The sequence below is a fragment of the Mobula hypostoma genome, chromosome 4 (assembly GCF_963921235.1).
Source record: "Mobula hypostoma chromosome 4, sMobHyp1.1, whole genome shotgun sequence".
NCBI lineage: Eukaryota > Metazoa > Chordata > Chondrichthyes > Myliobatiformes > Myliobatidae > Mobula > Mobula hypostoma.
In genome coordinates this window covers 61,547,453-61,560,164 of record NC_086100.1, presented here as the reverse complement: position 1 = coordinate 61,560,164, position 12,712 = coordinate 61,547,453, and the positions used below count along the sequence as shown (strand labels likewise).

The 12,712-nt window shown below is 39.5% G+C and overlaps 1 protein-coding gene across 1 annotated transcript; it reads left to right on the top strand.

Annotated features, from left to right (window-relative positions):
* Positions 1-391: 391 nt before the first annotated feature.
* zmp:0000001127 (interleukin-12 subunit alpha) lies at positions 392-5,939 on the top strand. The gene is made up of 6 exons (XM_063047295.1): positions 392-420; positions 576-739; positions 998-1,099; positions 1,189-1,245; positions 1,331-1,435; positions 5,754-5,939. Exons 1-6 carry the CDS (start codon positions 396-398, stop codon positions 5,937-5,939), a joined length of 639 nt encoding a protein of 212 aa, XP_062903365.1. The 5' UTR covers positions 392-395.
* Positions 5,940-12,712: the final 6,773 nt, after the last annotated feature.

Below are 12,712 nucleotides of genomic sequence, written 5' to 3'. Positions count from 1 at the left end.
CTGTGTTTCCCTGAAATAGGATGAGGAAAATGGAACGAAATTAAGGATGACACCAAGTCATTTTGATGACAGAGACACCACAACAAGTAGCGAAATGAGATCAAAGAGAAGATCAGTAGAAACAAAATTAAGATAAAGAGAAAGCGAAAAACGATGCATAGAACGAAATGTAAAAGTAAACAAGGTATGAAGCGCCTTCAAGGAATTTTTGCTGTGTTCACATTCCATGATCAATCCACGAATCCATATTGAAAATGACGGGATTGGGTGGGAGGGGGAAAATCCCCTCACTGCCTATAAAGTGTGTAGAGCGTGCTGAGTATAAAGCAGGGTCTGTGAACGCAAGCAGAGTGCAGTTGAACTTTAACGCAAGTTTTCTCTGGCCGGCCGACACAATGATGATGTTTCTAGAAGCCATCGGTTAGTCTGAATATTGCGCGAATTATATCATTGTTGTATCTAGCATGAAAGATACTCGATATCATTGAAGGAATATACGTTGAAAGTGTGAAAGGTCTGATTTAAACAGATTCGGCAATTACCACGACAGATCTTTGTATTCTTCTTAATTTCAGGTTTAACTCCCAGAGTACGAAAAGCTGCGATCCTGATGATTTACATTCAGCTTTCCTGCTTCTCCTTTGGGAGTCCGATTGAAAAATATCATAAAATAGATGTTGGGGTATGCCTGAATATTTCAAAAATGTTACTCGAAGAAGTTAAGGAGAGTCTAATGCACGTGAGTACTACATAATTCCACGGTGCGCGGTTCAAGCTGGGAGTCCGGCGAAATGCAGAGAATCGATCTTTCATAAATCTTTGCGGAGAAGCGCAGGCAGGGCTGGGTCATAAGTGATTCGTCTTTTATCAGAGTTCTGAAATGAGTTCTGTTTTACTTGTGGCTCGTTAGCTTCAATCAAGGGAGAAAGATGCGTAATTTTCTGTTCAATGGCTTCTGTTGTACTTTTGGAAATGTAAACCTGTTGTTCTCTATCAGCCCGATGTGACTGAAGGGTTTAACTGCAGCGACACTGAGATTGTACTGGAAGACATCACAGCGAATCATACCAGCACTCTGTGGGCTTGTACCCCGGAGCAGGTGAGCGAGTACTGTACTGCATAATCTGGCCACGAGATCGTTTAATGGTCAAACCATCCCAAACTCATGTTGTCTCTGTAAATCTGCAGGAGTCCAGTAGATGCAAGGAAAGTGGAAATCGCCTGAACTGCCTCCGATCCAGCCAGGTATAGGAATGCAAATTTTAACTTTCATCTCAGTCGCTGATTTAAATTGCGTCCAATGTAATGCCGCGTACATTTTTACCCACAGTGCTACCAAAACATCTCCGCGGACCTGCGGATTTACCAGGCTAAACTACAGAACTTCACCCATGTCACCAATAACGTGTGCAAGAAGATAGCTGCACTCTTAAAGGTAAACTTAAAAATCCACAAATTTAAGTTTATTTCTTTACAAGAATTGTATGAACTCCGAAACTCCAAGAAAATCCCTGCAAATATTGGAAAGTCGACAACATGCCAAAAAAAATCCAGTCTTTCGTTTAGTAGATTTCTTAAAGTACAGAGAGGGTTCCATTTTCGAATGAAGCTAAAATGAAAGTATGTTGCGAGACGTTGGTATGTTTCAAGACACAGCCCGTCACTACTGAGTCCAGCCCACTTGCAACGCCACCCGGTTATCAATCTAAAAGACGCAGTAAATAATCCCTTTGCTTTAGTTAGTCTGTTTTTCCAGTCTTAACAAGAAAATCAAATCCTCAGCATCTGAACTCATCTAAAGACCACCGCTTCTCCGGCTTCACTCTACAAGACTAATAATAGAATCGTTGTCTTCAAAAGTATGCGCCCGACACTACCACTTCCCCGTGTGTTCTAATTGTGATTGTGCCTTATCTCTCGTAATAAGCTTCTCCAACATACTGTTTTTCTACTTTTTTCTCTGCTTTGACTCAATGAACTATTGTTGGCATATCGCTTGCAATGGTTTCCTTTCCATCCCAAACAATCCTGTACAGAATTGCTTTAGGAATTACCATTGTCCACGTTTTCTGTTAATTTGGTATCACATTCAGTGAATGGCTTCCACGCATACAGTCTTGACACCAGCTCCATCTAGGCATCACATCTCCTCACAACAACATATTCTACCCTCAGTCCTACCAACCATTGTTAGGAATTTAGGCTTGGAATGGTTGCACTATTTTCCACCTAAATTATGACCAACACCATCATCTTCATCCATCACAAAGTTTGTACCTTCACTAAAATACTGGACGGGATGATAATAGTAAGTGAAAACACTGGATGGGATCGACATGATAAAGTTGAAAGTAGGAAGTGTAGCATCTCTGAAAGTAGAAATTATCAGCAGGTCCATTTGAGTTATTTTTCCGCCAGACTGTTAAAAGAAGCATGAAAAACTATTGCTGAGGTTCTGACAGCAATTTTCTAGAACTCCTTAGCTACAGGAGAGATTCCAAATGGTTGGAAAACATTGGTTAGTAACATTGTACTCTAACATTTAATGTTGTTTAAACAGAGAGAAAGGTATAAATAAGCCAGTTAGTTGAATAGTGAGGAAAATTATTACAGCCTATTCTAAGAAATAGTATGTCTTAATTTTCAATGGAAATATGTACTAACATGATTTTATAGGAAGATATTATCTGACATATATGATTGATTCTTTTTTGAGGTAAGCTTGGGGTCAGTAGGGTTGTGCATTCAGTGTCATCTGCATGGTGTTTAGTTTTTGATATGGTCCCACATGGCTGACTAGTTCAAAAAGTCAAAAAAGGGAGTTAAACTGAAAAATAAAATTCATTGTTGGTAGAAAGTAAAGGATAATTTATGTGACTAGAGATCTGTTATCAGTTGGATTCCATAGTCCTCAATCCTGAGTGTCATCTAACATATTCCAATGATTAAGCTTGAAAGGTACGAGACAGGATCAAATTTTGCTAATTGTACAAAATTGGCTGTGGTTGACAATGAGGAGGAAAGCTTTTGATTGCAGTGGGACTTTCATGGTTTGATCAAAGGGAAAGGGAATTTAATCCAGAAAAGTATAAAGTAATGAGAAAGTACCATAGAAAAATGAATATAAATAGATGTAGGAATATTGAATGTTGAAAATAAAGAAGCCCTGGAGTTTTTGTACATTAATCATTAAAGATAATACATCATACCATTAATATGGTTAAAAAGCTATATGATCCACTTTTAGTCAAGGCATTAAACACAATATCAGACTACTAGAACTATAGTCAATACTAGTTATGTCACAGTGTGTGCTGACAGATGAGTGAACTCAGTGCAGAGGAATGGCAGTCTCCCATGTAGAGACAACAACAAAAGTTCATTCATAGAAATTCCAGCAGAACATTGGTGGCTTGACTAGGTGATACTGTGAGATGTATCATTCTCAAACAAGGACCCTACAATAAGTGCGAATCAGGAGCCCACTTTAAGTAATCACTGTAGGTGGGGAAACCCGTGCTAGTCAAAATAATCCTGAAAAGATTAAACAGCACAGGATTTAAAGATTCTGGATAAGACACCAATTAACAAATACAGGTCCACACCCCAAAGGCTCATGATAAGTTAAGCTACAACTTAAACATTAAGTATAGAGTATTAGCGACCATATTACAGGAAAAAAAGATTGCATTATAAGAGGCATAGGGATGATTTATGGAAACCATGCCAAATCTAGAAAATATTGGTTATAAGGAAAAATGACATTATTCAGGCTTGATTTTGTTGGGAAAGTGGAGGCCAAGGAGAGACAATTGAGATGTATAAAATTATGAGGGGCCTGGAAAGAATAAATAAAAAGGATCTATTTCATTGAAAAGAATCAGGGAGCATAGATTTAAAATAATTGGCTGAATGATTATAGGAGAGACAAGAACTTTTTTTTAAATCTGGCGCTGATGTGAGTTCTAAATACTCTGCCTGTACTTGAAGTGTTGTGACCTGACGGGCCTCAGATGAAGGAGGATATATGATATCTGCTACTTTTCAGTCTGACGAGACCATTTGCAAGCTCTACGTTCTGTTTAATTCTGATTTAAGCTTCCGTTCTCTCCAATGCACAGACCACATGGTTTTGTCTCAATAACATGAGTTGTCTCAGCTATCTCTCTGCTGTATGTCTAAGTTATGCTTTTTCTTATATTTTTATCTAATGCTTCATAGTCATATATTGAGCAGATTTGCACTCTCCATTTCCCTTAAACATCAACTTAGACAGTATCATACAGTCCATATTGTGTTCTGAAACTAATTTAGTTTACCCATTTTACTGATCTGCATTATTTAGTTTGCCAATTTCTTTAAATATAAATCTTAAATTAATTTAAATCCCTCATCAAGTTCACTCCTTGCAACATCTGTAACCTCTCCCAGATCCATATCTTCTCCCCCGCAATCTACCATCCCTTTCGATTCAATCTTCCTTGTGCTTCTCATTAAAATTGTTGGGCTTTCCATCAGCCATCTAAGGTTCTGCCTTCTGGAATAATTTCAGTCACCACTCTATAAGTAATTTTACAACCCTTACACGAGTCTGAACATGAACACAAGGTGTCACAGAGCTGAATAATATCAAGACTCAAGCTGCATAAGCTTGTACACATAAAAATGTATTTTTCTACAAAGTTCAATATGCATGAATTATTACTGCTATTACCTTTCTTTGTTTCACATTTGTCTGTGCATTTGCTGATGTCATCGTCTGTCCAGGGAGGCCGCAAGAACTTCCAAAGACTAATAAGTTTAGCCAAGCAGATGAATGCTATAGTTCCATTGCATATACAAGGACATGCCAAATGTAGGTTTTTAAAACAATTATAATAATTTGGACATGAGTTTGGCAGGGTTCAGGAAAGATTATGAAAGTTATAAAAAATCTGCAGATACTAGAAATCTGAAGCAAAAACAAAATGCTGAAAATATTCAATAGGTCAAGCAACATCTGTGGAAAGAGCAACAGAGTTAGCATTTCAGGCCAAATACCCTTTGTTTGAACTGGAAAAGAGAGAAAATCTGTTTCCCAGTTCAAATATAGGGTCTTTTACTTGAAATACCAGCTCTGTTTTTCTTTCCACAGATCTAGGTGTTCCTAGGGTTGTCCTGAGGAAGGATCTTGGCCTGAAATGGTGACTTTTTATTCATTTCTGTAACATAAGTTTCATTCATTCTACCTGACCTGCAGTTCCTCCTGCAGTTTGTGTGTGTTGCTCTGGATTTCCAGCACCTGTAGAATCTCTTGTGTTCAGAATTATTTTTTAATCAGTAAAGTTTGAAAGTTTTTCGTATGTGGAGTTCATATAACTTCTAAAATATTGTTTGCTTCATTCCTTTGATCTATTACAGTTCACATCTTTTCAGACTTCTGACCAACCTCATTCTCCTCTTTAATCCTGTATCTATTTTCTATTTTATTTTATATGAGTTTAGTCGTTTAATTTCCTAATACACCTGAATTTGCCAATCATTGGGTTTTGGCAAGTTCAGTTTAATTAAAGATATAAATATGAATTTATTATTATGTACAGTACAACTTGAATTTTGTTGATTTCTGACTATTGGATTTGCTAAAAGCAAAACACTCAGCTAATTTTCTTTTCAGATTTACTTTGTTTACTTAAATATGCTGATCTACTCCTAATCAATTAACTATTTATGATACAAAATCAGTTTCCCAATTGTAGTATATTTTTCCATAGGCTCTTAATTCAGATTCCACCTACGAAGATGTTTATCTTGAAGGTGGTTCAACAACAGATGAAGAAGAAAAAGATGTCATTGATTTTCCCCAGAGGATGGCTTTGTGCAAAGTCCTACAGGCCTTCAAATTGCGTACTATCACATTCAACAGAGTGATGAACTATCTACACCAAACTGAAGAGTAGCTGCGAAAAAATATATAAATTTTCCATCCAGTAGAACCATTGTGTTCCCTTAACTTTTCTTTTGTACTATTTATATCAGATATTTACTGAATGCTCCACGGAGCAATTTATTTATTTAAATATTTATTTATTATTTATATTTTTGAGGAATAATTGTTATAATATATTAAGCAATCTCCATGTCTGCTTACATAGAAAGGAGATTCACATTTTAAAATATGTTTTTTCTGATAATTTATAGCTATTAAATAAATTTATCATTGGATTATTTTACATTTGTCATGATCACTTATCTCTGATGCATTTTAAAAGAAACATGCAACCCCTTTTTATTAGACATCATTTTGAGGATTTTTTTCAAATTTCTGTCCGATTTCTGCCTTTCATAATTTTGCATTACTGTCAGGTCCTCCTTGGCCTTCTCCACTCCAAGAAAAACAAATCGCACAAACTGAACTCACTGTGCCAGTCAACATCCTGACAAGTCTCCTTTGAACTCTCCACAGTGCAATTACATCTTCCCTATCAGTGTGGCAACCAAAACTGCACACAATGTTACTACTGTGACCTGACTAATATTTTATAAATGTGCACCATAACCTTCCTGCTCTTATGTTTGCTATTTAGTTAATGAGAACATATATCTGAAATGTTCTCTTTGCTATCTTATCTACCTGTGCTGCTACCTTCAGCAACATTTAGATCTACATACCAAGGATTCTCTGTTACTCAATATTCCCTAGGGGACCTCCCATTTATCATATACATATATATCTTACCCTTATCAGTCCTTTAAAATGTGTTGTGCTGCATTTCATTGCACTGCCATTGTACTGCTAATTAATATGATCCTGTGACATAAGATTATTCACTTCTTTATTGTAAAAACCACAAATATTTGAGTCATCTTTGAACTTTTGCCCTACATTCATACTAGCACATAAATACAAGTACCAGTACCAGTCACTGTAGCATACCACCAGCCACAGGCTTCAAATCATTGGAACATCTCTCTACTATCACAATTCACCTCCTATTCCCACGTCATTTTTGGATCCAATTTGCCAAATTGCCTAGGACTTCAGTCCTCCGGAACAGTACAGTTCTAATCTAAACAAGATGCTCCATACTAAACTGAAAAATCAACCAACTACAGACATTGGAAATCCCTAAATAAAACAGAAAATTCTGGAAACATTCAGCAGATCAGCCAGTGTTTGTAGAAAGAGACCTTTCATTCCAAAAATACCGTCTGACCTGCTTATTGCTTCCAGCGCTTTGTTGTTTTGTCTCTTACCTAAATTTTAAGCATTTTGTTAGTATACAGTCATAGCAAAGCATTATTTAATAAAGAGAAGCGATACATGTAGCAATGTGAAGAGGCTGGGTTCTTTCAAGCTCAGGAGAAAGAAACTGCATCAGAAGCCACTGGAGGTATTTTCCCTCTCTTCAATACTCACATACTGACTACTGAAAGGTTATCCATTGCCTTCTGTTAGCCCAGGGGTCCCCAACCTCTTTTGTGCCACGGACCGGTTTATTACTGACAATATTCTTGCGGACCGGCCGACCGGGGGTGGGGGATCGGGGGTAGGGTTGCCAACAGACAAGAGTAGCAGTCAAATACGTTGCATTTACCCCGAGAAAGACTACCATGACCATGAAGCCTTGCGCGGGCACGAGTGCGCATGCGTGTACCTGCTGATTTTTTTCTACAAATCGTTTTGGCGATTCTGTTCGGGGGGGGGTGTTAATCACAACCGGAATATAGGTGATAAGTGGCTAATACACTCAATTTCGTTTCTAAAAGGGTTTATCTAACAAATTTAATATTAAACACACATTTTCCTCGCATGAATATAGTGATAAGTCAATTATAAGTCACTTATAAGTCCATAGCATCATAATATTTTAAGTAATGTTTGGATATTAACACACAGCACATATTTTCCCCATATGAACATATAAAATCATTGCAACACACCAATATCGCCAAATCAGTGGGAGTCCTGGGCTTGTTTTCCTGCAACAAGATGGTCCTATCGAAGGGTGATGGGAGACAGCGGTACTCGAAGGGGGTTCCTTATGTCCAGTCTATTCCGCAATTTAGTTTTCGTTGCATTCATTGCAGAGATATGTTGGAAATGGAAGCAACATTTTTGGTGCTTTCATGGGTATCTCAGGATATTTAGCCTTGACTTTGATCCAGACTGCCGGCAGAGATGTTATGTCAAACATACTTTTCAGCCCGCCATCATTTGCAAGCTGGAGTTGATATTCTTCCCGCGCTGACATGGATGACGTGTGCGTAATGACCTCGCGTGCGTTCAAGCTCAACAGTGGGCGTGACAGGGAATGAGGAAAGGTGCAGCTGACTCATATCGTTTCCTCACGGCCCAGTAGCACATGCTTTGCGGCTCGGTACTGGTCTGTGGCCCAGTGGTTGGAGACCGCTGTGTTTGCCGTTATGGAAGATTGTTGGCTAAAACAAACAGCTGAAGGAACTCAGAAGAACAGACAGGCATCTGTGGAGGCAAAGAGATGGTTGCTATTTTGGCCTCAAGAATCTACATCAGGAGTATTCAATATTTTGGGTCAATGTGTTGTATTAAACTTTGTAAAAAGTTGGATGAATATCTGAACAGTTCATAGCGACAATTTAACTCTTTGTGAGCTCACAGAATGCAGCATGTCTGTACAAGGTAAATACTGTAGGTTTGTTAATGTATAATATTTCTTTTTAGCACATGGTTTCTTTCTTAGTCTCAGGCACCATTAACACAAGGATGTCTATTAGTCACTTTGAGAGCTAGGTTGATGGATTCTTTCTTAGTGTCTGTCAAATCAGCTTGATGGATTATTTTTTGGATTTGGGCTTATCACTTATATGTAATACTAATGTTCTCTTACAGCTAAAGGAATGTTATGTCCAAAACACTGGTGGACTGATGGATAAGGAGAGACTGTTAAAGTGTCTAATTGATTTATAAGGGTATGTTGAACAGTGTTAAAGGACAGGAATTGTTTGAAAGGAAAAAACCAAGCTAAGTTAATAGCATGAGAACAAAAAGATCAAACTGTCTGCCTGTCTTTGTCTCTCTATGCTTGTGGAAGTCATATTCACTGGTGTGCCTTTCTCTCGGTTCTTTGTACTTTGCCTAAGCTGGGAATCACTGTTGGTGCCTAGGACCCAGGGGTGGCTTCACTGGTGAGTCGGAATACAGAGTTCCTCGGACAGTAGGAATAATCAAGTGGTGATTAAGAACCATGAGCCCGGAAACCTTTGTGACTTACTACGCAGTGTTTTGTGTGGATTATTTGTGCTTTCCAGCTTTATGATAATAAATTAGGTTTAAGTTTCATCTCCTGGACTCTTGAATAGTTTGGGTCTGATCAACCCAGCCCATTATAGTCAAGAATATCTCCCTGTCTCTACAGATGCTGCCTGACCTGTTAACTTCCCCTAGCAGTTTGCTCTTTTGCTCCAGATCTCAGCAGTCTGGTGTCTCCTAAAAATTGTTATGCCCAGTTTGAAATAATGTCTTGGAATTTGTGAACGCTCAGTACTGACCTTGATTAAAACCTACAAATATATATTTTTTAAACAAACTTTCCAGTGAAAACCTGGACAAAATGCCAAGAGGATTGTTTTCTGGAAGCATGGCTTTTGACAACGTGTCATGCAGGTGCGAAAGTGGGGCAGTCGACTAACTCTTGGGCTGTCAACTAACTCCATCCAGAAGGACAGTGGGGAAACACTAGAAACATAGAAACATAGAAAGCCTACCGCACAATACAGGCCCTTCAGCCCACAAAGCTGTGCCAAACATGTCCTTACCTTAGAACTACGTAGGCTTACCCATAGCCCTCTATTTCTCTAAGATCCATATACCTATCCAGGAGTCTCGTAAAAGACCCTATCGTTTCCACCTCCTCCACCGCCGCCGGCAGCCCATTCCACACACTCACCACTCTCTGCGTAAAAAATTTACCCCTGACATCTCCTCTGTATCTACTTCCAAGCACCTTAAAACTATACCCTCTTGTGCTAGCCATTTTGGCCCTGGGAAAAAGCCTCTGTCTATCTACATGATCAATGCCTCTCATTATCTTGTACACCTCTATCAGGTCACCTCTCATCCTCTGTCGCTCCAAGGAGAAAAGGCCAAATTCACTGAACCTATTTTCATAAGGCATGCACCCCAATCCGGGCAACATCCTTGTAAATCTCCTCTGCACACTTTCTATGGCTTTCACATCCTTCCTGTAGTGAGGCGACCAGAACTGCGCACAGTACTCCAAGTGGGGTCTGACCAGGGTCCTATAAAGCTGCAACATTACCTCTTGGCTCTTAAACTCAATCCCACGGTTCATGAAGGCCAATGCGCCGTATGCCTTCTTAACCACAGAGTCAACCTGCGTAGCGGCTTTGAGTGTCCTATGGACTCTGATCTTCCACACTGCAAAGAGTCTTACCGTTAATGTTATATTCTGCCATCATATTTAACCAACCAAAATGAACCACCTCACACTTAACTGAGTTGAACTCCATCTACCACTTCTCAGCCCAGTTTTGCATCCTTTTGATGTCCCGCTGTAACCTCTGACAGCCCTCCACACTATCCACAACATCCCAACCTTTGTGTCATCAGCAGATTTACTAACCCATCATTGCATTTCCTCATCCAGGTCCTTTATAAAAATCATGAACAGTAGGTGTCCCAGAACAGATCCCTGAGGCACACCACTAGTCACTGACCTCCATGCAGAATATGACCCATCTACAACCACTCTTTGCCTTCTGTGGGCAAGCCAATTCTGGATCCACAAAGCAATGTCCCCTTGGATCCCATGCCTCCTTACTTCCTCAATAAGCCTGGCATGGGGTACCTTATCAAATGCTTTGCCGAAATTCATATACATTACATCTACTGCTCTACCTTCATCAATGTGTTTAGTCACATCCTCAAAAAATTCAATCAGGCTCGTAAGGCATGACCTACCTTTGACAAAGCCATGCTGACTATTCCTAATCACATCATGCCTCTCCAAATGTTCATAAATCCTGTCTCTCAGGATCTTCTCCATCAGCTTACCAACCACTGAAGTAAGACTCACTGGTCTATAATTTCCTGGGCTATCTCTCCTCCTTTTCTTAAATAAGGGAACAACATCTGCAATGCTCCAATCCTCTGGAACCTCTCCTGTCCTCATTGATAACACAAAGATCATCGCTAGAGGCTCAGCAATCTCCTCCCTCGCTTCCCACCATAGCCTGAGGTACATCCCATCTGGTTCCGGTGACTTTTCCAACTTAATGCTTTCCAAATCTCCAGCACATCCTCTTCCTTAATATCTACATGCTCCAGCTTTTCAGTCTGCTGCAAATCATCCCTACAATTGCCAAGATCCTTTTCCATAGTGAATACTTAAGTAAAGTATTCATTAAGTACCTTAGCTATCTCCTCCGGTTCCATACACACTTTTCCACTGTCACACTTAATTGGTCCTATTCTCTCATGTCCTATCCTCTTGCTTTCCACATACTTGTAGAATGCCTTGGGGTTTTCCTTAATCCTTTCTGCCAAGGCCTTCTCATGGCCCCTTCTGGCTCTCCTAATTTCATTCTTAAGCTCCTTCCTGCTAGCTTTATAATCTTCTAGATCTCTATCATTCCCTGGTTTTTGGAACCATTCGTAAGCTCTTCTTTTCTTCTTGACTAAATTTACAACAGCCTTTGTACACCACAGTTCCTGTACCCTACCATCCTTTCCCTGTCTCATTGGAAAGTACCTATGCAGAACCCCACACAAATATCCCCTGAACACTTGCCACATTTCTTCCATACATTTCCCTGAGAACACCTGTTTCTAATTTATGCTTCCGAGTTCCTGCCTGATAGCCTCATATTTCCCCTTACTCCAATTAAACATTTCTCTGACTTGTCTGTTCCTATCCCTCTCCAATGCTATGGTAAAGGAGATAGAATTATGATCACTATCTCCAAAATGCTCTCCTACTGAGAGACCTGACACCTGACCAGGTTCATTTCCCAATATCAGATCAAGTACAGCCTCTCCTCTTGTAGGCTTTTCTACATATTGTGTCAAGAAGCCTTCCTGAACACACCTAACAAACTCCACCCCATCTAAACCCCTCATTCTAAGGAGATGCCAATCTATATTTGGGAAATTAAAATCTCCCACTACAACAACCCTATTATTGTTACACCTTTGCAGAATCTGTCTCCCTATCTTTTCCTCAATGTCCCTGTTACTATTGGGTGGTCTATAAAAAACACCCAGTAGAGTTATTGACCCCTTGCTATTCCTAACTTCCACCCACAGAGACTCCGTAGACAACCTGTCCATGACTTCCTTCTTTTCTGCAGCTGTGACACTATCTCTGATCAATAGTGCCACACCTCCACCTCTTTTGCCTCCCTCCATGTCCCTTCTGAAATATCTAAAGCCTGGCACTTGAAGTAGCCATTCCTGCCCCTACACCATTCAAGTCTCTGTAATGACTACAGCATCATAGCTCCAAGTGCTGATTCACGCTCTAAGCTCATCCACTTTGTTCATAATAGATGTTTAAAATAGACACATTGTCACTGGAGACCTGCTCCAAAATGTCAGGCACAATTGTTCTGGGAGGAACAAATTACTTGTGCAGCAACTCTCTTTCATCATTTCAACATCAATCATGACCAGTTCTTGAAAAGAACTTCAGGAATTCTAATTTGACCATGTCTGCTTGGTAATATTGTATTC